Source organism: Oncorhynchus masou, chromosome 12, assembly GCF_036934945.1.
Source record: "Oncorhynchus masou masou isolate Uvic2021 chromosome 12, UVic_Omas_1.1, whole genome shotgun sequence".
Classification (NCBI taxonomy): domain Eukaryota; kingdom Metazoa; phylum Chordata; class Actinopteri; order Salmoniformes; family Salmonidae; genus Oncorhynchus; species Oncorhynchus masou.
In genome coordinates this window covers 61,650,399-61,676,147 of record NC_088223.1, presented here as the reverse complement: position 1 = coordinate 61,676,147, position 25,749 = coordinate 61,650,399, and the positions used below count along the sequence as shown (strand labels likewise).

At 41.0% G+C, this 25,749-nt stretch overlaps 1 protein-coding gene across 4 annotated transcripts in view; it reads right to left on the bottom strand.

Annotated features, from left to right (window-relative positions):
• Positions 1-17,099, bottom strand: part of LOC135550577 (unconventional myosin-Ic-like) — a 30,467-nt gene extending 13,368 nt beyond the window's left edge. The window contains exons 1-2 of one of the 4 annotated variants that reach the window (XM_064981514.1): positions 16,952-17,099; positions 10,257-10,297 (exon numbers count right to left, since the gene is read on the bottom strand). In XM_064981514.1, coding sequence (XP_064837586.1) covers positions 10,257-10,280 — 24 coding nt within the window. In that variant the 5' untranslated portion in view covers positions 10,281-10,297; positions 16,952-17,099. Of the gene's footprint in view, positions 1-528; positions 733-5,525; positions 6,220-10,256; positions 10,298-16,951 lie in introns of those variants that run through there. The other 3 variants (XM_064981517.1, XM_064981515.1, XM_064981516.1) reach the window with 3 other exon arrangements.
• Positions 17,100-25,749: the final 8,650 nt, after the last annotated feature.

Here is a 25,749-nt window from a genome sequence, read left to right as displayed (position 1 = left end):
TTATTAGAGATAGATAAGCCATGAAAAGCCCTGCCGGCTAAACCCTCCCCTAACCCGGATGGTGCTGGCCAATTCTGCACCGCCTTTTGGGGCTCCCGGTCATGGAGGGTAGGGCAGAGGGTCGAGTTGGGATTGGGCGTATACTGACAACACCACAGCACTGCAAATAAACACCTCCACAAGAATCTTGTCAGGAACAACCATATCAACCAGAGTAAAGCACACACAGGACGTTCAGACATGCAGAACATAAATCAAACAATGAAGCCATTTCAATAATCCTTAATATAAACAGTGTCTCTAAGATCCTCTATTGTGTGATTGTGAGATAGCATATTGGGATACAGTAAATACAGGCTTTAGCGCCAGTCAGGTTCTGACCAATGCTGCTAAAAAGGTGTGTGTACATGTAAACCCTGGTATTCTGATGACAAACGGAGCACAGACAGGGAAATAATACCCAGAGAAGTTCACCGACATGTTAATCTGAAAATATCAGAAGAGAACAGACACAAAAAATATACCTACCGTGAATTGGTGTGTGCATTATCCAGTTACGACTACTATTATCCACCAGTACAGAACAGAAATGTCTAGGTTACATCCTGCATTCCACGACCGTTCCACTACAACCAATCACCCTCTAGTCTGTTTGATCACTCACTGTATCAGGTGTAATCATTTGAAGTGCGTAAGCAAGCCCCCCAACACACACACACACACAAAGGCACACTGGGAGAGGAACAATGGGGCCAGGGGCTTTGGGAACACACAGTCCTCTCAGGGGTGTCGTTAGGGGTTGGTTAATGTCACTAACTGGTCGTTATCTCTGAATGCTTAATGGTGGAAAATCCTTGAAACAACACAAGGACAACAGTGGAGTGAAGCCAAGAACTATGAGCAGGGGAAAGCCAGGAGACACTTCCACTCTGCACTCCTACCCAGCCCCCCTCCACCTCAGAGTATTGTTCTTGCAGCTGACCTTCCTGCAGAAAGTAAAACACACAGAGGAATCCCCTCACGCACACACACACACACACACACACACACACACACACACACACACACACACACACACACACACACACACACACACACACACACACACACACACACACACACACACACACACACACACACACACACACACACACACACACACACACACACACACACACGCACGTATAGTGATTTTCCTGAAGGTATTTTAGAGTCAGGCTTAGGGTCAGGTATTCAGGGATCTCCACTGAATGTGTCTTTTGTGTGTTTGGCTGTTTGGCTGTTTGTGTGTTTCTCTAAAATGCTGCCTCATCCTCTACGGGATCGGTGTCCCCCCCACGGGACGGTTAAGCTAACTTAGGCTAATGTGATTAGCATGAGGTTTGAAGTAACAAGAACATTTCTGAGGACATAGAAATATCTGAAATGGGCAGAAAGCTCACATTTTTGTTAAATCTAACTAACATTGTCCAATTTACAGTAGCTATTACAGTGAAAGAATACCATGTTATTGTTTGAGGAGAGTGCACAGCTATGAACTCGAAAATGTATTAATAAACCAATTAGACACATTTAGGCAGTCTTGATAGAACATTTTGAACAGAAATGCAATGGTTCATTGAATCAGTCTAAAACGTTGCACATACACTGCTGCCATCTAGGTGCCAAAATCTAAATTGTGGCTAACCTGGAATAGTTACGTTATGTTCTCTTGCATTAAAAAGATGATGGGACAAAAAAATGATCTTTTACCAGATCTAAATGTGTTATATTCTCCTACATGAATTTCACATTCCCACAAACTTCAAAGTGTTCCCTTTGAAATGGCATCAATAATTGGCATATCCTTGCTTCCGGTCCTGAGCAGTTGGAGTTGGGTACGTCATTTTAGGCGAAAACTGAAAAAAAGGGTCCGATCCTTAAGAGGTTGGGTTGTGAGTGGACTCTCAAGTAGTATAGGCCTAGTTACTGTGGCCCCGTGAACAGGGTCCTGTGGCCCTTAGAAGAGATGAGTGTTCTATATAATATAAGAAAATCACAAGACTCTGTGTAGAGTATCCATCGGCCCTGTGGGTAATGAAGTTTGATGGACCTGTGAGGATGTAGAGTTGAAGTCGGAAGTTTACATACCCTTAGGTTGGAGTCATTAAAACTCGTTTTTTAACGACTCCACAAATTTCTTGTTAACAAACTATAGTTTTGTTAAGTTATTTTTCCAAAAATTGTTTACAGAGAGATTATTTAACTTATAATTCACTGTATCACAATTCCAGTGGGTCAGAAGTTTATATACATTAAGTCAACTGTGCCTTTAAAAAGTTGGAAAATTACCGAAAATTACGTCATGGCTTTAGAAGCGTCTGTTAAGCCAATTGAAATAATTTGAGTCAATTGGAGGTGTACCTGTGGATGTATTTCAAGGCCTACCTTCAAACTCAGTGCCTCTTTGCTACACATCATGAGAAAATCAAAAGAAATCAGCCAAGACCTCAGAAAAAAACGCCTGAAAGTACCACGTTCATCTGTACAAACAATAGTATGCAAGTATAAACACCATGGGACCATGCAGCCATCATACCGCTCAGGAAGGAGACGCATTCTGTCTCCTAGAACGTACTTTGGTGAGAAAAGTGCAAATCATTCCCAGAACAGCAGCAAAGGTTCTTGTGAAGATGCTGGAGGAAACAAGTACAAAAGTATCTATATCCACAGTAAAACGAGTCCTATATCGACATAACCTGGAAGGCCGCTCAGCAAGGAAGAAGCCACTGCTCCAAAACCACCATAAAAAAAGCCAGACTACGGTTTGCAACTGCACATGAAGACAAAGATCGTACCTTTTGGAGAAATGTCTTCTGGTCTAAAGAAATACAAATTGTTTGGCCATAATGACCATCATTATGTTTGGAGGAAAAAGGGGGAGGATTGCAAGCCGAAGAACACCATCCTAACCTTGAAGCACCGGGGTGGCAGCATCATATTGTGGGGAGCTTTGCTGCAGGAGGTACTGGTGCACTTCATAAAATAGATGGCCACATGAGGAAGGAAAATTATGTGGATATATTGACGCAACATCTCAAGACATCAGTCAGGAAGTTAAAGCTTGGTCACAAATGGGTCTTCCAAATGGACAATGACCCCAATCATACTTCCAATGTTGTGGCAAAATGGCTTAAGGACAACAAAGTCAGGATATTGGAGTGGCCATCACAAAGCCCTGACCTCAATCCCATAGAATATTTGTGGGCAGAACTGAAAAAACGTGTGCGAGCAAGGAGGCCTACAAAACCTGACTCATTTACACCAGCTTTGTCAGGAGGAAATGGGCCAAAATTCACCCAACTTATTGTGGGAAGCTTGTGGAAGGCTACCCGAAACATTTGACCCAAGTTAAACAATTTGAAGGAAATGCCACCAAATACTAATTGACTGTATGTAAACTTCTGACCCACTGGGAATGTGATGAAAGAAATAAAAGCGTAAATAAATAATTCTCTCAACTATTATTCTGACATTTCACATTCTTAAGATAAAGTGGTGATCCTAACTGACCTACGAAATTACATTTTTACTAGGATTAAATGTCAGGAATTGTGAAAAACTGAGATTAAATGTATTTGGCTAAGGTGTAGGTAAACGTCTGACTTCAACTGTAGGTGTTGTAGTCGTTGGTGTTGTAGTTTTGTGTGTTGCAATCCTATGGAGCAGTGAGGGCTGTGAAAGGAGTCGTCTTGAAAAGCAGTGAGGATTGTGGAAGTTGTAGTCCAATAGAGCGGTGAGGGCTGTTGTTGCTGCAATACTGTACTATGGAGGGTGCATTTGTATCACTGATGAATTTACGAATGCTCAACACCCATTGAATATGGCCGGTATCATTAAACGTTGGCAAAAAGGTGTAATTCAATTGTTTCCAGCAGCACAGTTAGTCACAAATCCTCTGGATGACATGAAAACAGCCTAAATAGCTCTGCTAGGGCAAAGAAAATGGACAAAGTGAGTTGTTCTGTCATTTATGTCTGGAAGTAGCTAGCCAGTTAGCTAACTTTAGCCAGTTAATTTCGGTGCTTGACTGCCGCTGTGAGGTCAGAACGCTCGGATCAACCCTACTCCTTGGCCAGAGCTTCCAGTGTGCGCTCTGAACGCTCAGAGTGCGAAACAGTCTGAATTTACGAACGCACAATCTTACAACGCTCTGAATTTACGAATGCCCAGAGCACACTCTTAGGGCGCTCTGGCACTCCTGCGAGAACTTACGAACGCACCCGTAGTAGTGAGGGATGTGAGTGTTTTCGTCTTATGGAGTAGAGAGTCTTGTGGGTGTTGTAGTCCTATTTTAATTTGATTTATTAGTATCCACATTAGCCGACGCCAACAGCAACAGCTCGTCTTACTGGGGTCCCGACACATACATTACAGAGAAAATACTTTACAATTGACATACATTTAAAAACATTAACATGTAGTGTGTGTGTGTGCATCTATCAGTTACACATACTGTACATGTCAGTACATACACACAACAACTAGGTGAAGGTTGAGGGTTATGTAGTCCTATGGAGCCAAGAGGGTTGTGAGTGGTGCATCTATGAGAGGCAGCAGGGAGGCTTCAGCAGGACTTGGCTCTGGGCCCCTTAAGGCAGGGGTGCTGGGCTGATTCCCCTCAGTCTCTTCCTTATAAGGCGCCCCTCTGCTCCGTCCCCAGACATACCTACTATGGGTGGACACACACCAGCTCCACAGCTGTTGCTCCAGCATGGATGTGCTAGCACTGGACAGAGTGGAAAAATACCAGCCACCAGCTACAGTATATCCCAGGAGAGCCTAGTGCCAGTCCCAGGCAATGTAATGACTCATAGTAATGGTGGGAGAACTATAGTCCAAATGTTTGTTTTACAATCCTTGTGGGGACCAAAAAAATGATTCCCATTCAAAATCCTATTTTCCCTAACCCTAAACCTAACTCTTCTTGAACTGCACTTCACGGTAAAGTCTACACTTGTTGTATTCGGCGCATGTGACAAATAAAGTTTGTTTTGATCTCTAGCATTAACCCTTAAGCCTATTTATTCATTTTGTTTTATTTAACTAGGCAAGTCAGTTAAGAACAAATTCTTATTTACAATGACGGCCTACACCGACCAAACCCGGATGACACTGGGCCAATTGTGCGCCGCCCTATGGGACTCTCAATCGCGTCCGATTGTGATACAGCCTGGACTCAAACCAGGGTGTCTGTAGTGACGCCCGCACTGAGATGCAGCGCCTTAGACCGCTGCGCCACTCGGGAGCACCAACCTAACCCTTATTCTAAACGTAACCCTAAAATAGCCTTTTTCCCTTGTGGGGACTGACAAAATGTCCGCCACGCACACACACACACACACACACACACACACACACACACACACACACACACACACACACACACACACACACACACACACACACACACACACACACACACACACACACACACACCTAAGACATGTTATGAGCAGCATGTAGAGAAGGGATAAGGATCTTACCCTGCCTCGGTACCTCATCCTGGCCTAGCTTAGTGTTGTTGATCTCCCTCTCTGGTCTTCTCTGGCGTCAGTGGTCCTCCCTCCACATCAGGAAGACTCCCTAGGTGTTCTAGTGGCTCATCTACCTCCCTCTGTCCATGTGCAATAGATCCAGGTTACGGTTACTCTCTCCTTCACACACACTACATGCTGTCTCTGTTTCTGTCAGTCTGTTTCTCTCTTCCAAACACACATACACACCCTCACACTACGCTCTCCCGCTGTTCTCTCTGTCCGTTGTGCCACCCTATGAGGACAAAGCACACAGCGTCAAGCCTAAATAAATACCAGCAGTTCAACTTGTTTACAACTTCAGCCCTGTAGTCCCATTGACAGGTCAAGTAAACATCCTCTCCTCCATTCGTCCGCAAGTATCACCACTGCGAAACACAGGCTGTAACTCCACTAACACGTCACACACTTGGACCGGAGCACCTTCCAAAAAAAAAGAGAGAGAGAGAAAAAGACGAGGGAAAGTATGCTGGCTGAGCTGGGCCAAAGAAAAGAGAGTTCAAAAGGTTTGGAAAAATCTGCTAACAGCCCATGGGACGTTAAGACACATGTAACCGTTCTGAAACTCTATAAAAAATGATACAAACAAAAATCACATGACGTGGCCCGAGTGCATTCTATCCCTCCCTCCTTCTTCTCTTCTCTTACAAGCTGAAACAGATTCATAGGCGATAATAGCGATAGAACTGTCACACCAACAAGATGAATTTCATACCTAACCCTCTCATTGGCTCTCTTCCCGTCCATGGAAAAAAAACTGTGCAAACACAAGATGTATCACTCTCTTACAAGAACACCAGTGCAGAAATGTCTCATTACTTATAGGCTTACGCAACTACTCTGCCACTCTATCTATATATATATATGAAATATGTTTGTAGAGTACTGGTATATGTTCACACGTTTTGTGAGTGTGTTAGTGATATATCCACTAACCCCCTATGTACAGTATACACATAGTGGAGCAGCAGTGCACTTATTTGACAGTCTCTTTCACGCTACAGTGACCTCACCCCCTGACTTCAGTTTGAGGATTGTTAGTACTATTCTGGATCCTTGGGACGTCCTTAACCTAAACCCCAACCTCTACCCTTATCCTAACCTTAATCATAACCCTTACTTAACCATAACCTTAACTATTTTAAATGTCAACTTCAATGGGGTGATGTCAGATCCCGGATAGCAGGGACCATTTGAGGACAGCGCCCCCCTACTGCTGCCTCCATATCTGTTATGATTTTCAGTTACTAATACTACAATTTAAAAACCCAACACTAGAGCCCAACCGATATGTTTTTTTGGGTCCGATACTGATTCCGATTTTTTTGGCGAGTAAAACTTACCAATATATCTTCTGATAACAAAGTGTCATTTTCCCACACTCTTCTCATAAATTGTAGTGATGGGGGAAAAACTTGTCAGTATTTTTCATTCATAGCTTGTTCTCCATCTTTTACATTTACATTCTAGTCATTAGTCATTAAGCAGAAACTCTTATCCAGAGCGACTTACAGTTAGTGCATTCATTTTAAGATCACAGTCATAGTAAGTACATAAAAAAGTAGCTTTCAGAGCTAGCTAGTAAGAGGGAAAAGAATCAAGTGTGAGTGTTAATATACAAAAGGCTTTATTTGTATTGCTGCTGCAGATGGACAAGAGAGAGCCATGAGAAAACTAGTTTTGATTAGCCATGGGAATAAAACAGCTGAAAACAAATTGGCTCCCTGTTTAAAAAGAAGATGGAGAACAAGCTATGAATGCGAAATACGAGTTTTGGGGCAGGTACAGCAAACTAGCACAAAAATAATATTGCAATATTTTCAAAACTATATGATACAATACAATACATACCGCATCGGCACCGAGGTATCACCTAAGTATCACGATAATATCGTATCGCGAGGACCCTGGCAATTCCCAGCCCTAATAATTTGCCATCCAAAAGAGCCATTGTCCAAGAAATATGCTTCAAATGATGATTCCTTACATTGTGATAATGACATCATTAGAAAAGTGTTTGGATAAGCATGTGATTACCTTATTCATCCTATTTATTGAATATTGGTTATCGGTGGAATTATTGTTCGATACGATATGTCGGTAAAAGACCTATATTAACAGTGAACGGATATAGCCTAATCGGTTGGGTTCTACCCAAAACCCCCCAACTTCCCTCTCTCTACCCAACACCCTCCAACTTCCCTCTCTCTCTACCCAACACCCTCCAACTTCCCTCTCTCTCTACCCAACACCCTCCAACTTCCCTCTCTCTCTACCCAACACACCTCAACTTTCCTCTCTCTCTACCCAACACACCCCAACGTTCCTCTCTCTCTCTACCCAACACCCCCCAACGTCCCTCTCTACCCAACACCCCCCAACTTCCCTCTCTCTCTACCCAACACCCCCCAACTTCCCTCTTTCTCTACCCAACAACCTCCAACTTCCCTCTCTCTCTACCCAACACACCCCAACTTCCCTCTCTCTCTTGCCAACATCATCAGATATCCAGCCTTGTGGAATTTGAATAATGTATTCCAGATGGAGCCTCTCTCTCATTTCTCTGTTCCCCTCTGAACAGAGTCACTTAAGGGTGGTGTGCAGAATTGTGAGAGATATCTCTCCACCCAATCCTAAGGGACCCACAGTGCATGATATCTCTCCACCCCTTTTTCACGCAACAACAATAAACAACAATGCTTTTAAACACTATTTAACATAAGACTAGTGCCTAAATAACTTCATGATCTTTATGTTCAGTCCTTCTCCCAGTAGCATAGTCCACCAACCGCCTGACTGTAACTTGTGAAATGACAGATAATTACATGACCAATTCAAAAACAGCAACATTGTGCATGATACTGTAGCCTCTATATCCAACAAATACATATGTTGATAAAAGCTACATGAAACAGCATTGATAGGCTTTAGGCCTATAGTCTGTTACACTACAACAGCAGGACATGCTCTTTCCCCTCATTGTGTTTTTATTGCCGTCTTCCACCACTGGCATGCTGAACCATGGAGGAATGATAATGATAATTTGGGGCGGGGAAGACTGAGCAAGGCCAGAGGGGATTATCCCACTGGATGCCATTCTCTCTCTCACACACACACACACACACACACACACACACACACACACACACACACACACACACACATTTGAAGCATATTTCTTGGACAATGGCTCACACACACACACACACACACACACACACACACACACACACACACACACACACACACACACACACACACACACACACACACACACACACACACACACACACACCCTTTATACATAAAATATTAATAGGAAGACCAGACGGACATCAGTGCTACATCAGTGACACAAACACAAGTACACACACACACACACACAATGCATGTGTGGTGAGTGGTGACAGCGTAAAAGAGGTAGACTAATGAGTATCAGGTATAATCCCTGGCATAGAGCAGTAAACTCATCTTTATCTCTACATGCCAACTCTTGCTAGACATCTTTCCCTTTCTCTCAGCCTTTATTCTGCCACTCCTACTCCCCTTCACCCAGTTTGTTAATGTATTATACAGCATTTACGCTTAAACAGTGTTCTGTGAGAGAAGTGCTTTGTCCAGAAAAAAGGTTAAAGGTGCATTTGAAAGGAGGTCATTGTGAGGTTGTGTAAACAGCAAAAAATATAATTTTGCTACTATGTCTGTGGCTCTGTCTAGTATATGAGTCTACAGTATCACACACCTTCTACTGCTCGCTGTCCATCTGTGTTGGATTCCTACAGCCCCCATCTGCTCCCTCTCCCTTTAATCTCCCTCTTTACCTCCACTCAGCCTAAGGCACCATCTCCCTGACAAAACAATAGAGCTGTTCCTCTGACGCCTCACCCACTCCCTACAAAAGCCTACTTCCTGGAGTGTCATTCACTCCCCCTGTCCATGGGATTGTCCTCCAGAGACACTCAGTGCAACACTTGCTATGTGTGCCTCCATCTGATTTATGTAGAGATTTAGCTTAAACCACGCAAACTCATATGGAGGTGAGTGACTACAGGCATTGTCAGGTTGAGGTTTCAGGAAACGACCATGGTTTGCCTTAAAACAGGAAGTGGCAGAGAGGGGAGGAGGAAGTGAGCACTGGTGCATAGACAGAAACTCCCGAGTGGCGCAGTGGTCTAAGGCAATGCATCTCAGTGCAGAAGGCATCACCGATCCCGGGCTGTATCACAGCCATCTGTGATCGGCTGTCCCCATAGGCCCAGCATCGTCCTAGTTAGGGGAGGGTTTGGCTGGGGTATGCCGTCTTAACTGACTTGCCTAGTTAAGTAAAGGTTAAATAAATAAAAATAAAAAAGACACTGTGCGGTATGTCTAAAAATAGGGACATGGCTCATGCAAACACAAGCAACAAACAAAACAACAACAACAGATGCATTGTAGGCCTACAGTAAACAAGCAACTGAGTGACTGTATGCACATGTGTATATTTGAACGGCAGTTTAATAACTTTAGTTTAAGCAACAAAGTGCATGGTCAAATTTAATAAGCTATTAAGAAACTGGATCATTTTGCAGGGAGCTTGATCTTGGCAATACAGATGCATGGTTGGGCATTCCACAGCTGACAGAAATACATCAGATAATGTTCCCTCATGCACCACACAAAGAAAAAACATCATATCACCTTCCAGTGAGGAGGGAGGCTCATTCCGAGGTCATGCTGATCTAACAGAGGAGGCAACACACACACAGTCCACACCCAGCTGGTTACACACTGAGATCACAGACCGCCACATACCTCCTCCATGTCCATAAGGCTTGAAGGGACATTGGAATGAAATGTTTAAATGTTAGCTCATAACAAGTTATAAGTGGTTAATAGGAGAAAGGGGTTATGGTAAGTTATAAGTAGTTAATAGGAAGGGGGTGGGAGAGTTACAAAGTCATCACATACTTTCAATGTTGTGTGTAAACAGTTGACCATCTGCTGAAGACTGAGGACAGAACTAAAGTTTACAGCAGAGACAACAGTTTCGAATCAAGTCTACCATCTAACAATGATGGTAGCAATATACTGCTCCATTGCATAACTCTTGTTCCTCACCTGTCAAAACTATAACCTAGGCATGATTACAAAACGTAACACTATGAAATTGTCAATAAATTCAATATTTGCTTGAAATAACCCAAACATTTTTGGGCCAGCGGGAGAATATAGCAGTTTGTTTAGATACATTTTTATTCTTGCAAATAAATACAGTCTTGTATTCAATACATAAGACAAAAGTGCTTAACCTATTGGCAAAATTATACAAGTTGCAAAGTAAAAACAAGAGCAAAAGTGTGTTAGTTTTACAATGTTTAATTATTAGGTTATTTCAATACATTTTGAGTGTGATATTAATGATAAGAATTTAGCCTACGAATAATGAATAATACAGTGCCTTCAGAAAGTATTCACACCCCTGGGCATTTTCCACATTTTGTTGTGTTGCAGCCTGAAAATAAAATGTAGATTTTTGGTCACTGGTCTACACACAATACCTCATAATGTCAAAGTTGAACTATGTTTTTCACATTTTATACAAATGTATAAAAAATGAAAAGCAGTAATGTCTTGAGTCAATAAGTATTCAACCCCTTTGTTATGGCAAGCCTAAATAAGTTCAGGGGTAATTGTGTTCTTAAGTTGCATAACAAGTTGCAAGGATTCGCTGTGTGCAATAATAGTGTTTAACATGATTTTTGAATGACTACCTGATCTCTGTACCCCACACATACAATTATCTGTAAGGTCCCTCAGTCGAGCAGTGAATTTCAAACACAGATTCAACCACAAAGACCTGGAAGGTTTTCCAATGCCTCGCAAAGAAGGATACCGATTGGTAGATGGGTAAAAATAATCCCTTTTAGCATGGTAAAGTTATTAATTACACTGTGGATGGTGTATCAATACACCCAGTCACTATAAAGATACAGGCGTCCTTCCTAACTCAGTTGTCGGAGAAGAAGGAAACCGCTCAGGGATTTCACCATGAGGCCAATGTTGACTTTAAAACAGTTACAGAGTTTAATGGCTGTGATAGGAGAAAACTGACAATGGATCAACAACATTGTAGTTACTCCACAACATTAACCTAATTGACTGAGTGAAAAGAAGGAAGCCTGTACAGAATACAAATATTCCAAAACATGCATACCGTTTGCAACAAGGCACTAAAGTATTCATGTAAAACATGTGGCAAAGCAATACACTTTTTTTCCTTAATAAAATGTCTGGGGCAAATCCAATACAACACATTACTGAGTACCACTCTCCATATTTTCAAGCATAGTGGTGGCTGCATCACGTTATGGGTATGCTTGTAATTGTTAAGGACTGGGGAGTTTTTCAGGATAAAAAATAAACGGAATGGAGCTAAACACAGGCAAAACCCGAGAGGAAAACCTGGTACCGTCCGCTTTCCACCAGACACTGGAAGATGAATTCCCTTTCAGCAGGACAATAACCTAAAACACAAGGCAGAATCTACACTGGAGTTGCTTACCAAGAAGATAGTAAATGTTCCGGACTTAAATCTACTTGAAAATCTATGGTAAGACCTGAAAATGGTTGTCAAGAAATGATTTTAGAAAACTATTTGACAGAGTTTGAATAATTTTGAAATGTTGCACAATCCAGGTGGAAAGAGACTTACCCAGAAAGACTCACAGCTGTTATCTCTGCCAAAGGTTTTTCAAAAAATTATTGACATGAGTGTAAATTTATTTTTCAATAAATTTGCAAACATTTGTAAAAACATGTTTTTACTTTGTGATTATGGGGTATTGTGTGTTGATAGGTGAGAAAATTATATTTATTCCTTTTTGAATTCAGGCTGTAACACAAAATGTACAATAAGGGGTATGAAGACTTTCTGAAGACACTGTAAATGTTCCACAATATAACAATTCTGAAGCCTATGCAATACAAGCTTGGACCGATAAAGGGTAATTGTGTTGACCATTATTATAAAGCTATTCAACATTGCACTCAGCTAGCTACAAAACACCATAGCCAGAGGGCAGGTGAAATAATTGTTCCATTTTATGATACAAGTATCAAACCTGGTACACTAATACTAAATACCTTAAGGAACATTTTAAATATTGGAGGCAGCCTGTGAAGACTGTCAGTTAACCAGGGAAGCCATTTTTATAAAATGGCTGCCATTCAAATTTCCTGTTAGTTATCTGTTAGTTATCTACCCACTAAATAAACCCCACAATAATTCAGAGGTCATCACGGCTACGTGAAAATGATTTGGAATTTGTGATAGAGCCACCCAATTCACACAGCAAGGGCATGTCTAAATAAGTATTTTTGGCTATAGTGCGTTTGCAGATTTTGTCCATTACCCTCCTGGCAGTGATTTCCAATATGGCCATTGGAGACGGGATGATCTGTGTTCAATACAGGAGGAAAACAAACGGTAGCTAGCTTTCTGGTCACGTGCCTCTATCTAACAGTACACTTCAAGTTACCCTCGTTCTGGATAGCCGTACTTCTTTATTACACAAAGGAAAAACCTCAACCAATTTCTAAAGACTGTTGTCATCCAGTGGAAGCGGTAGGAACTGCAAGAAGGTCCCTTAGAAATCTGGATTCCCAATGAAAACTCTTTGAAAAGAGAGTGACCTCAACAACAACAAAAATCAGAATGGTTTGTCCTCTGGGTTTCTCCTGTTAAATAAGTTTTGTTATACTCCCAGACATGATTCAAACAGTTCCAAATGTAATAATATGCTTATAATATCTTCTGGGGATGAGTAGCAGGCAGTTGAACTTCCGAATGCTGCCCCCTATCCGAGAGAAGTTAATGTGACTATGTAAGGAGAGTTCACAGTCTAACCAGACACCTAGGTATTTGTAGTTGCGGGCAGCGGGTGCGGGCAACGATAAGTTCAAAAGCATGCATTTCATTTTTCTAGCATTTAAGCATCTCTAATCCAAAATTAAATCTAGAATCAGCTTCCTATTTTGCATCAAAGCCTCCTTCACTCATGCTGCCAAACATACCCTCGTAAAACTGACTATCCTACCGATCCTTGACTTTGGCAATGTCATTTACAAAATAGCCTCCAACACTCTACTCAGAAAACTGGATGTAGTCTATCACAGTGCCATCCGTTTTGTCACCAAAGCCCCATATACTACCCACCACTGCGATTTGTATGCTCTCGTTGGTTGGCCGTCACTACATATTCGTCGCCAAACCCACTGGCTCCAGGTCATCTATAAGTCTTTGCTAGATAAATCCCTGCCTTATCTCAGCTCACTGGTCACCATAGCAACACCCACCCGTAGCACGCACTCCAGCAGGTATATTTCATTGGTCAGCCCCAAAGCCAACTCCACCTTTAGCTAACTTTATTTTCAGTTGTCTTCTGCCAATGACTGGAACGAATTGCAAAAATCACTGAAGCTCGAGACTTATATCTCCCTCACTAACTTTCAGCATCAGCTGTCAGAGCAGCTTACTGATCACAGCCCATCTGTAAAAAAAATATTTTTGCTCTTTGCACCCCAGTATCTCTACTTGCACATCATCATCTGCACATCTATCACTCCAGTGTTAATGCTAAATTGTAATTATTTAGCCACTATGGCCTATTTATTGCCTTACCCCCCTAATCTTACTACATTTGCACACACTATATATATATGTTTCTATTGTGTTATTGACTTTATGTTTCTTTATCCCATGTGTTGTTGTTGTTTTTCGCACTGCTGTGCTTTATCTTGGCCAGGTCACAGTTTTAAATAAGAACTTGTTCTCAACTGGCCTATTTGGGCTACACTGCATGTTATGACATTGCACTCTTTCTGCCTGTGTACATCTGTTATACAATGTGCCAGCAGCAGAGAATGATACCCTTTGTTGGCAGTACACCTGGCATACCCCTTTTTATCCACCTTATTGAAAAAGACAGAAAGTGTGTGGTGTTCCTTTTCACCTCTACTGGCATCCAGCACTTGTTAAACAAGCAAATCCTAATTTTCACCTAATTCTCTCATTCTGAAATTAACCACATAGATGGAAAACATTAGTTCATAGATAGCTAGCTAATTAACTACGTTAACTATTAAGGTTAACTAGTTAACATTTCACACAGATTTCCAGGGTCCAGTGAGCAACTAACGTTATAGAGAAACGGCAACGAGTCGTATACCAGTTAATACTATAGCTAATTGGTTCCTCGAGTTAACGTTACCTCATCTGATGTCGAAACGTTAATTTATCTCATTTTCACATCATAAACTCAATTATTTGATCAGCTAAGTTAGCTAAAGTTGATCAACATTTGCTAGCTAATGGAGAATTTGATCCAGGTACTGTAGCAAGATACTTAACAATGCTAACAATTATTGTTCCACCACACTTGCTCCCTAACCTCAAACTTTCCAAATGCCAGTTGTTTTTCAGTTACAGCTCATGAAGTACGCTTCATCACCTTCTCACCTCCATCTCCAGGCTTCTCACCTACATCTTCATTGTTGATAAGGGGAAGCGCTAGTGTGTTGTAACTGGCAAACTGCCTTTCCACTCTCTGCTGTCTTTCCAGAGTGCGTTCTGATGCTGTAATTAAGCAAGCTGGTTGTCTCTTCTCTCAGTCACGTGCTGCATTCTGTTATGTGAATGACTGGCTGAGCCCAGGCTCGAGCCTTGGATACAGACAGTATTTCTCAAAACGCGCATCACTGGTTCGCTTACAGCCATTATTGACCCAAACGCGCATATTAGAATCACGCGCATATTAGAATCACGTAACTGACCTATTCTGGTTTAAAAACAGTGAATTTGCCGAAAGGTGACTAGTTTGCATTCCTGTATAGTTCATTCTTATTTTTACATGCTCTATGTTTGATCTGCTTTTGAAAGCAAAAGTCGAATTGAAAACATTAATTGCATTGTTGAATTCGATTTTCATAATAGCAAGCTACGACTGATGGTTTGGATAGCTAAACTAGCAATTCTGTTTGTTTGGTTACCAAGGCTACTACTGTACCTATCTAGTTAACTTGCTACTTACTTCAGTGGATATTTAACACATTTTACCTGCAAATGAACAATTTTTTTTGCGTCAAATGTGTTAAATTATAGCGATAATATAAAAGGGATAATCAACTCGGAGCTATATGCGTTCGCTGGGAAATAATGCAACTCTGTGTCATTCATTTTTTTTCCATTTTCCCTCGTTGATTATCCCTTACATATTCTGTTTAGTGTCAATTTTAAGAAACGTGACAGGAAACCTGCCCTGTACACGTCACTTTAGGAGTAATACAATACCAGCAGAGAAACAGGTAACCCATTATTAAACAGGTAACCCCATCAATACATTTTTTTGTCCAGACTAAAACACTTAGTCAAACAAAAACAGTTGCTTGGTAACCGGATACCATCATCAAAGAGTATTTTTATTTTTATAACTAAACCAAGATAGACCACAACCTGTCATTTCAAATGGGAACAAATGAGCCATAGTGGGCAGAACAAGCAAGGAGGTGGGAAGAGCCAAGCACGAGCTAACGAGATCCTATTGGCGCATTCTAGCATTCATTTGCATATTTCCGTTAGGGAACGCCTACTTTGTAAAGTGAGGCGTGCAATAGCTCAATTCGCCTAAACAATGCAATTTTTTAAAACCTTGGCAAATGGTAGTTTACAAAAAAAGTATACAAAAAAACTTTGTCCACTCTGTTCATAATAGATTATAGTTTTTGGAACAGAAAACTGAATTAAGATCAAATGTTTAATCGATGAGTAAATTCGCAGCATGTGGGCCAAAATCAATTTTGTTCCATCATTGCTCACTGCCAGCCACTGGGCTTCCTCTCACTACCATATTTGGTAGTGAGTGGAAACGTCAACCGGATGCTTCACATTTATACATCCGGTGAAATATCTGTCTCATTGTTCTATCTGTGCCATGTTCTGTGGAGAAAAAAAGTGATAGTTCAAATATTTGCATAATTGTTGTGATTGGAGGATATCTGTGAAGGTGATCAAATCAGGATCAAATCTTCTGTTCTTCTAGAGCTCATTAATGATAGAATGTTCATATTTGAAGATGGCAGAAAGGCCCATCTCATTGGCACATGGAGTACAGGGAGTGGACTAACTAAAGAGACTTGTACCCAGGCTAGTATTATTGTACCAAGTTTGATACTTGTATCATAAAGTGGAATTTATCGGGTTTTTATCCGGTATCTATCGGGTTTTTATCCACTGGATTATGACGAGGTCTGCCTGTTGCCTTCACTATAAATGTAATATTTCATCTAATTGAAGCAATGCTTTAGCCAAAGAAGAAAATGCTGGAATTAAATCTTACCTTGAAGTTGTATCTTTAGTTAATGTTCCCGTTATTTATGCAATCACACGAGCTCCGTAATCCTCTCAAACTAGCTACAGCATTAGAAAAGTGGCAGACGAACTGTAACCATGGTGTCCTGTCCTCTCGTTCCAATGCTTCTATTGCCTCCCCGTGCGCAAATAGTTTTGGAAGTACGTCATCAATTATCAAATATATCATTTTGGTGTGGTGTGTGCAGCTACGGAATTTAAAATGTATACATTGCATATATTCGACCTGTCTTCGAACTAAATTGTTACTTGCATTGTAGTAGTACTGGCCCCATGCATATAGACTTGTAAAAACTGTATTTACAAATAGTCCTACAAGTACACAACAGTAGGCTACACCAGAGGGCAGCAATAGCCTATAAAAATTTCATCAAAATAATAGAAATCCCCACAATGCGTACATTGTTGAGAGATTGGCGTACATTGCAGAAAATAATAACTTAATGACAAAGCATTTTTATTTGGATAGGAAATATTATTTTCAGACAATGTTAAAATGTAGGCCTATTGTTTCACTTTTAGATATAACTCTGGTATGGAGTGGTTTGCTGTGTGTTGGATTCAATGTATTGCACTATGGAGAAAGGTTGTTAAGGTAATTGCATCATTTTGACGAAATCATCAGTTGAAGTGTTCATGTCAAATGTGTGTGTGTGCAAGATGGATGACTTTTATAGTTTCCTATGAGGCATGAATGTTCCGGGGGATAATGTAAGAAAGATGGAGAAGGTGCAAAAGTGTAGGTTTCAAGATAGTGTTGTTTACCTGTAATCAAGCTATTGTGAGCAGCAGTGCTGATCCTTATCACAGGAAGGGTTCAGGAAGAGTTATTTTCTTTCCTGCATTAGATTGATGATAGTGTGCTTCCACACATGAGTGATGAGCAGCTGCGCACTTACCTACCATCCTATGAGGATGGCCTTGCCATTCTCACATACTGCAGGCAGAAGACAAAATGCCCTTTGAAATGAAAAGCAAAACTGTTTGACAGAGCCATCAGTCAAACAGAGCTATCAGTCAACAGATCAGTCAACAGATCAATCGCCACAGGAAGAGGGCTCATGTGGGGAGACAAAATCAAGAAATGCTCTGCAGAACAACAGAAAAATGTAAGTGGGGTGGATTATGTATCAGAGGAAGAAGAAAACTTTTGTGCAAGTCATTGCCAGGTGAGGTGGGGGGACCCGCAAATGTGATGTCCCCAAGGACTGTAGAAAAAAAATATTAAAAGAAATGGCAGAGAATTTATATTTTCCAAATGGAGAACATTATCACGGAACAATCTAAGACTGATGTGGATTTGACTGATACAAAGAGCATTCAAAATGTACAAAAAATATTAAATCAAATATTAAATCACAAAGGGTAATATAATGAGGTTCTACCTGACAACAAACGTATGGGAAGAGGCAAATTAAACTAATGAAAGAGAAGAAGCAAATGTTGCTGGTGATGACAATGAAACACCCTACCACCAATGCAGCAAAGAGTAGAACCCTAGTTGTCCATTGAGAACAAAGTTCTTATAAACTGATCCACCATTTATGTGATGATACCACTTGAAGCTGATGTTCAGATCAAACTCAGTCTTCCTGATGGAAAGTACGAACAGGTCACTGATGAGGGCGGAGTTCTGAGGGACTGTTTATTTGATTTCTGGGAGTTTTACAACCAGTGTACCATGGGTAGTACATTCAAGGTGCCATTTCATCGATACGACTTTGGGGGAAAGGAGTGGCAAAGTGTAGGCCGCATTATTGCAGAAGGATGGAAAAAGGAGCAATGCCTACTTTTGAAAATGGCATCAGCAATATTGGAACAAACAGCTTTTGGATAACTTCTTGAAGTGCATAACCGAAAAGGAGCACTTGACCTTAGAGGCCTGTCGGTTAGATTTCAGCAGTGTAGATCCAGAGGCGTTGACAGAAATCCTGGATATTCACAGCTGTCAAAAGAAGGCAAAAGCAGACAACCTGGAAGAGGAGTTGTTGAACAAAACTCTGATTCAAGTGCCATCATACATCATAGAGCAGTTGGCTACTACACTCTATCCACTGAAACAGGAAATTACAGAGATCTTTGGTGCTTAGGAAGACCTATACAGCCAACGGGAAGAGAAGTGCAGAATTCCTTGGTTTTTCCAACTACCATGACACACAGGAAAGGGCATCCAGTGATAAACAGTTCATTCAGATTATGGATTAAATAAAACATGTTCCTTCCCAATGTACACACAATACCCCATAATGACAAAGCGGAAACAATTTTTGAAATATTAAAATTAAAAAACATAAATAGCTTTTTTTACATTGGTATTCAGGCCCTTTGCTATGAGACTCAAAATTGAGCTCAGGTGCACCCTGTTTCTGTTGATCATCCTTGAGATGTTTCTACAACTTAATTGGAGTCTACCTGTGGTAAATTCAATTGATTGGACATGATTTGGAAAGGCATAAACCTGTCTATATAAGGTCCCGCAGTTGACAGTGCATGTCAGAGCAAAAACCAAGAAATTAGGTTGAAGGAATTGTCCGTAGAGCTCAGAGACATGATTATGTGGAGGCACAGATCTGGGGAAGGGTACCAAACATTTTTTTGTTAAATGGAAGAAGTTTGGAACCACCAAGACCCTTCCTAGAGCTGTTCGCCTGGCCAAACTGAGCAATCGGGGGAGAAGGGCCTTGGTCAGGTACAGTGGGGCAAAAAAAGTATTTAGTCAGCCACCAATTGTGCAAGTTCTCCCACTTAAAAAGATGAGAGGCCTGTAATTTTCATCATAGGTACACATCAACTATGACAGACAAAATGAGAAAAGAAAATCCAGAAAATCACATTGTAGGTTTTTTAAATGAATTTATTTGCAAATTATGGTGGAAAATAAGTATTTGGTCACCTACAAACAAGCAAGATTTCTGGCTCTCACAGACCTGTAACTTCTTCTTTAAGAGGCTCCTCTGTCCTCCACTCGTTACCTGTATTAATGGCACCTGTTTGAACCTGTTATCAGTATAAAAGACACCTGTCCACAACCTCAAACAGTCACACTCCAAACTCCACTATGGCCAAGACCAATGAGCTGTCAAAGGACACCAGAAACAAAATTGTAGACCTGCACCAGGCTGGGAAGACTGAATCTGCAATAGGTAAGCAGCTTGGTTTGAAGAAATCAACTGTGGGAGCCATTATTAGGGAATGGAAGACATACAAGACCACTGATAATCTCCCTTGATCTGGGGCTCCACGCAAGATCTAACCCGTGGGGTCAAAATGATCACAAAATGACCTGCAGAGAGCTGGGACCAAAGTAACAAAGCCTACCATCAGTAATAGACTACGCCGCCAGGGACTCAAATCCTGCAGTGCCCTGCTTAAGCCAGTACATGTCCAGGCCCGTCTGAAGTTTGCTAGAGAGCATTTGGATGATCCAGAAGAAGATTGGGAGAATGTCATATGGTCAGATGAAACCAAAATAGAACTTTTTGGTAAAAACTCAACTCGTCGTGTTTGGAGGACAAAGAATGCTGAGTTGCATCCAAAGAACACCATACCTACTGTAAAGCATGGGGGTGGAAACATCATGCTTTGGGGCTGTTTTTCTGCAAAGGGACCAGGACAACTGATCCGTGTAAAGGAAAGAATGAATGGGGCCATGTATCGTGATATTTTGAGTGAAAACCAAGATCTCAACGACATAGAAAATCTTTGGAGGAAGTTGAAAATCCGTGTTGCCCAGCAACAGCCCCAAAACATCACTGCTCTAGAGGAGATCTGCATGGAGGAATGGGCCAAAATACCAGCAACAGTGTGTGAAAACCTTTTGAAGACTTACAGAAAACGTTTGACCTCTGTCATTGCCAACAAAGGGTATATAACAAAGTATTGAGATAAACTTTTGTTATTGACCAAATACTTATTTTCCACCATAATTTGCAAATAAATTCATGAAAAATCCTACAATGTGATTTCCTGGATTTTTTTTCTCATTTTGTCTGTCATAGTTGAAGTGTACCTATAATGAAAATTACAGGCCTGTCTCATATTTTTAAGTGGGAGAACTTGCACAATTGGTGGCTGACTAAATACTTTTTTGCCCCACTGTAGGTGACCAAGAACCTGATGGTCACTCTGACAGAGCTCCAGTTTGCCAAAGGCACCTGCTTGGAGTTTGCCAAAAGGCACATAAAAGACTCTCAGATCATGAGAAACAAGATTCTCTGGTCTGATGAAACCAAGACTGAACTCTTTGGCCTGTATCCCAAGTGTCACATCTGGAGGAAACCTGGCAACATCCCTACGATGAAGCATGGTGGTGACAGCATCATACTGTGGGCATGCTTTTTAGGATCGAGGGGAAGATGAACAGAGCAAAGTACAGAGAGATCCTTGATGAAAACCTGCTCCATAGCACTCAGCACCTCAGACTGGGGCGAAGGTTCACCTTCCAACGGGACAATGACCCTAAGCACACAGCCAAGACAATGTAGGAGTGGCTTTGGGACAAGTCTTGAACCTGATCGAACATGTCTAGAGAGACCTGGAAATAGCTGTGCAGTGATGCTCCCCATCCAACCTGACAGAGCTTGAGAGGATCTGCAGAAAAGAATGTGAGAAACTCCCAAAATACAGGTGTGCCAAGCTTGTAGTGTTATACCCAAGAAGACTCGAGGCTGTAATCGTTGCCAAAGGTCCTTAAACAAAGTACTGAGCAAAGGGTCTGAATACTTATGTAAATGTGATATTTCAGTTTTTTATTTTTTATACATTTCCGAAAACATTAAAAAATCTGTTTTTGCTCTGTCTTTATGGTGTATTGTGTGTAGATTGATGAGGGGGAAAAAACAACGCTTTTATCCATTTTACAATAAGGCTGTAACATAACATGGGGATAATGTCAAGGGGTCTGAATACATTCCGAATGCACTGTATGATGACATATCTAAGAGAAGCAGATTCACATCAGCTGTGTCAGTTCCTCCAGTTCTGCACAGGATCTGATCTGTTTTTGGGGAAGAGAATCGCAGTCAGCTTTACAGAGATCCAAGGCCTCCAGCAAAGACCACTAGTGCATATCTGCAGTTCTGTTCCAAAGTTGTCATTATAAACTGGGTGGTTTCAGCCCTGAATGCTGATTGGCTGACAAAAAATTATGTTTACTCTAATTACTTTGGTAACCAGTTTATAATAGCAATTAGGCAGCTCAGGGGTTTGTGGTATATGGTGTTGAGTCATGCCTATGAACAGCCCTTAGTCGTGGTATATTGGCCATATACCACACCCCCTTGGGTCTTATTTCTTAAATATACTATGACAACTACCCAGACTTTTGATCTGAGTTGAACAAGATTCTAGAGAGCAAATAGTGGGTCATGGACATTGAGTAGTAGGGAGAGAGTGTCACACCTAGTTCTTGCCTTTGGATACATAATGTGTTCACCTGCGTTCAATGTTTGGTATTCAATGTTTGAACCAATTTTGATAATGGTGGTGGTGGGGAGGGGGGGCGGGGGTGTTAGAGTGTCACAACTAGTTATTGTCTTTAGATGTATAATTTGTTAACCTGTATTCAATGTTTGAACCAATTTGGATAATTGGTTGTATGTTTCCTGGTCAGATTTAGATATTATAGCCTGTTCTTCACGATTCAATGGGTACATACAGTATCGGCAGGTAGCCTAGTGGTTAGAGTGTTGGCCCAGTATGGGAAAGGTTGCAGGATCGAATCCCCGAGCTGACAAGGTAGAAAGTTGTCGTTCTGCCCCAGAGCAAGGCATTAACCCACTGTTCCCTGGACAGTGAAGACGTTGATGTTGATTATGAGGGGCTGGGTTAAATGTGGAAGACACATTTCAGTTGTACAACTGACTAGGTATCCCCCCATTCCTATCATTAATTTATAAGTAAAAAAATGTATGGAGCAACTGAGGATTGGCCCTTTAAGTGAGAGAAGAAGCTATAATCCTCAACACCCAGTCCATCAAGGATCATTTGATGAAGTCTATAATTTCATACATACAGATCATCAGACATTATAAGGTTGTGTTGTGCCATGAGTTCAACACAAAGGTGAAACACATCCTCATTACAAGTGTAGTCTTTAAAAGCACAGTCCTCCTGTCAAGTATCAGCTTCCCTACGGTCCACAGGTTGTAAGTAGTTCTGGGCTCCGTACAAGTTGGGGAACGCATTCATCATAATTGGGCGACCATTGGGAGCCAGAGCCTTGTGGGATGGCCTTATTAAGTGGTTGCTCCATGCATAAACCACCTGATCCAGCTCCTCCTAGACAGAGGAAATAATGTGGGATTCCACTGAGCTTGCACATTAGTTGACACTGATTTGACACATAGCTGAAGAGAGGCTTAAAAAGTTGCTTACCAGGAGAAAATGTTATTAATACTGTACATAAAGTTGGAAATTCATAGGGTTAAAAAGGATACTCAAATTAAGCTAATTTGCACATGAACTGGAGTACACACAGTACAATGGCATGCGTACTAAATCAGACTACTCAACTAACTATATGAGAGATGGTATTACCTGTATTGTGTTTTGGAAACAAAACTGGATCAGAAATGTGTCTAAGAAAATGTGTGCAAAGTGCCCATCTCCTCTAAGATGGTCAAAATGGTCCATCCAAAACAAGCAACATTTGCTTCTCAGAGTGACCCATAAACGCTCAATTCTTTGATTTCCAGTGCTGGGCCCAAAGAGACACAGTCTGTTACAGCCTCATCCGCAGAGTGACGCAGACATTTTTGCATCTCTGCAATATGGGTATTTTCAGTTCCATGATCAAGCCTCAGTCTATGGGGGCATCTGTTACTGTCACTCACAGCATCCAAGAAATACCCAGCAATGATCCTAGGGTCATTGTTTGCCTTGTAGCCTTCTAGCCATGTAATTTTGTGTGAAAACAGTAAAATGGGCCACAAACGTTATATTCTCAACTTCTCAGGTGGTTCCTTGCTCACAGGTTGGCACCCTCACCTGGATGGAGGCACAGAAGTTGACTGACATTTTCCCTGTCAGTAACTATTCAGGCCATCTAACATTTCTGGTGCATTCACCAGTCGCCATGTTGTCGACCTAATGTTTGAAGCTGCTGTTGTATGAAAGAGAGCACCTCTGCTCCATCAGTTTTGTTTTTAACCCGCAAGAGCTGATTTCTGCTTAGAACTCTCTATATGATCTGAAAACTTATTGTTATGTGTGAATCCACGACGGAAGAAGTCCTCAATGATATTGTCCATTGCCTATGTAAGAAATTAAGAAAATTAGGTGCTTATCAGGGCCACAAATACACCCCAACCAATCAATGTATAACAATAGACATGGGGAGTCTTGAGACATGGACAAAGTAGGTAACCCCCCGCCCCTCTAATTACACATATTATTACAACATCAGCTAAGCCACGGAAAAGAATAACCCTAATTATCATAAAAAGCAGCACAATATTATCAACTCTGTCAGATAACATTTACATTTTATATTTATTGTCCTAAACAGGACACACACACACACACACACACACACACACACACACACACACACACACACACACACACACACACACACACACACACACACACACACACACACACACACACACACACACACAACGTGTAGCTTAATGGACCACAGGAATGTCTTTACCTGGAAGGTTATTGCTGTGCTGATCTATGCAACATGAATAGATGGAAATCACCACACAATGCTACAAATGAAGAAACATATCCTATATCTGGAAATGTTTAGATAGTATTTTGACATTTTTAGGTAGTATCTCGATATTTTGAATTAGTATTTCAAAATGTTGACTTGATATATCTAAAAATCTTGAGATAATATCGACTTTAAAAAATGTTTTGGATGGTGGGAATGGGCTTCCATAAAAACTAGACAACAACTGCTATTGGACAATATAGGGTTGAGCATGCAGGGTTGCATCATGTGGGCCTTTTGCGTCTGTACTTAAAGTTATTCAATCAGTATTTCATCACTATTGTGTTGATTGATTAATTTCAGTCAATCATTTTGGATTGATAAGGTCTAGGTAGCCTAGCCACCCGAGGTTTGAATATAAAATAAATTTGATCACTTTCAAAATTCTCTTAACACAAATAAATATGCCTGATTTAGGCTATAAATACATGCCTTACCACTTCCCCTGACCAGAGAGGATCATGGTGCATAGGCTTCTCTAACCTACCTAAAGCTCTACAAAAATAATAACAATTATCTCACAAAAAAATGCACCGGGCCTTTACTAGTCCTGTATTACCGGACCATAACAAATATCTCGAAATTTCGATATAGTATCTCGACACTTTTAGAGAGTATCTCAAATATTTAGGATAGGATCTCGAAATGTTTATATAGTATCTCGACATTTTTAGTTAAGTATCTAAACATTTGGAGTAAGTATCGACCAAAAAATTTTGGTGGAATGGCCTTTCATAGATTAGCCTAATAATAATTTGAAAAAAATATTACGCCTACTATGATGTATTGGGTGAATTTAGAGTAGGACACAATGTTAATAGAATAAGACAAATACATATGGCCTACTAAAGCAGGTGATGCCAATAGAGAAAAGCATGAATGCAGCCTAAGTGGTCTTGACACAGAGATATACCAAAGCCAATTTAATTTATGGGAGCTTGACATATGTTGGCTAAAGTCATATTTGTAACAGTGATGGCGATTACGCGTGTCGGCATGACAGCAGCGTCTCGCCTTTGTAAATATTGTACGTGCTGCAGTTG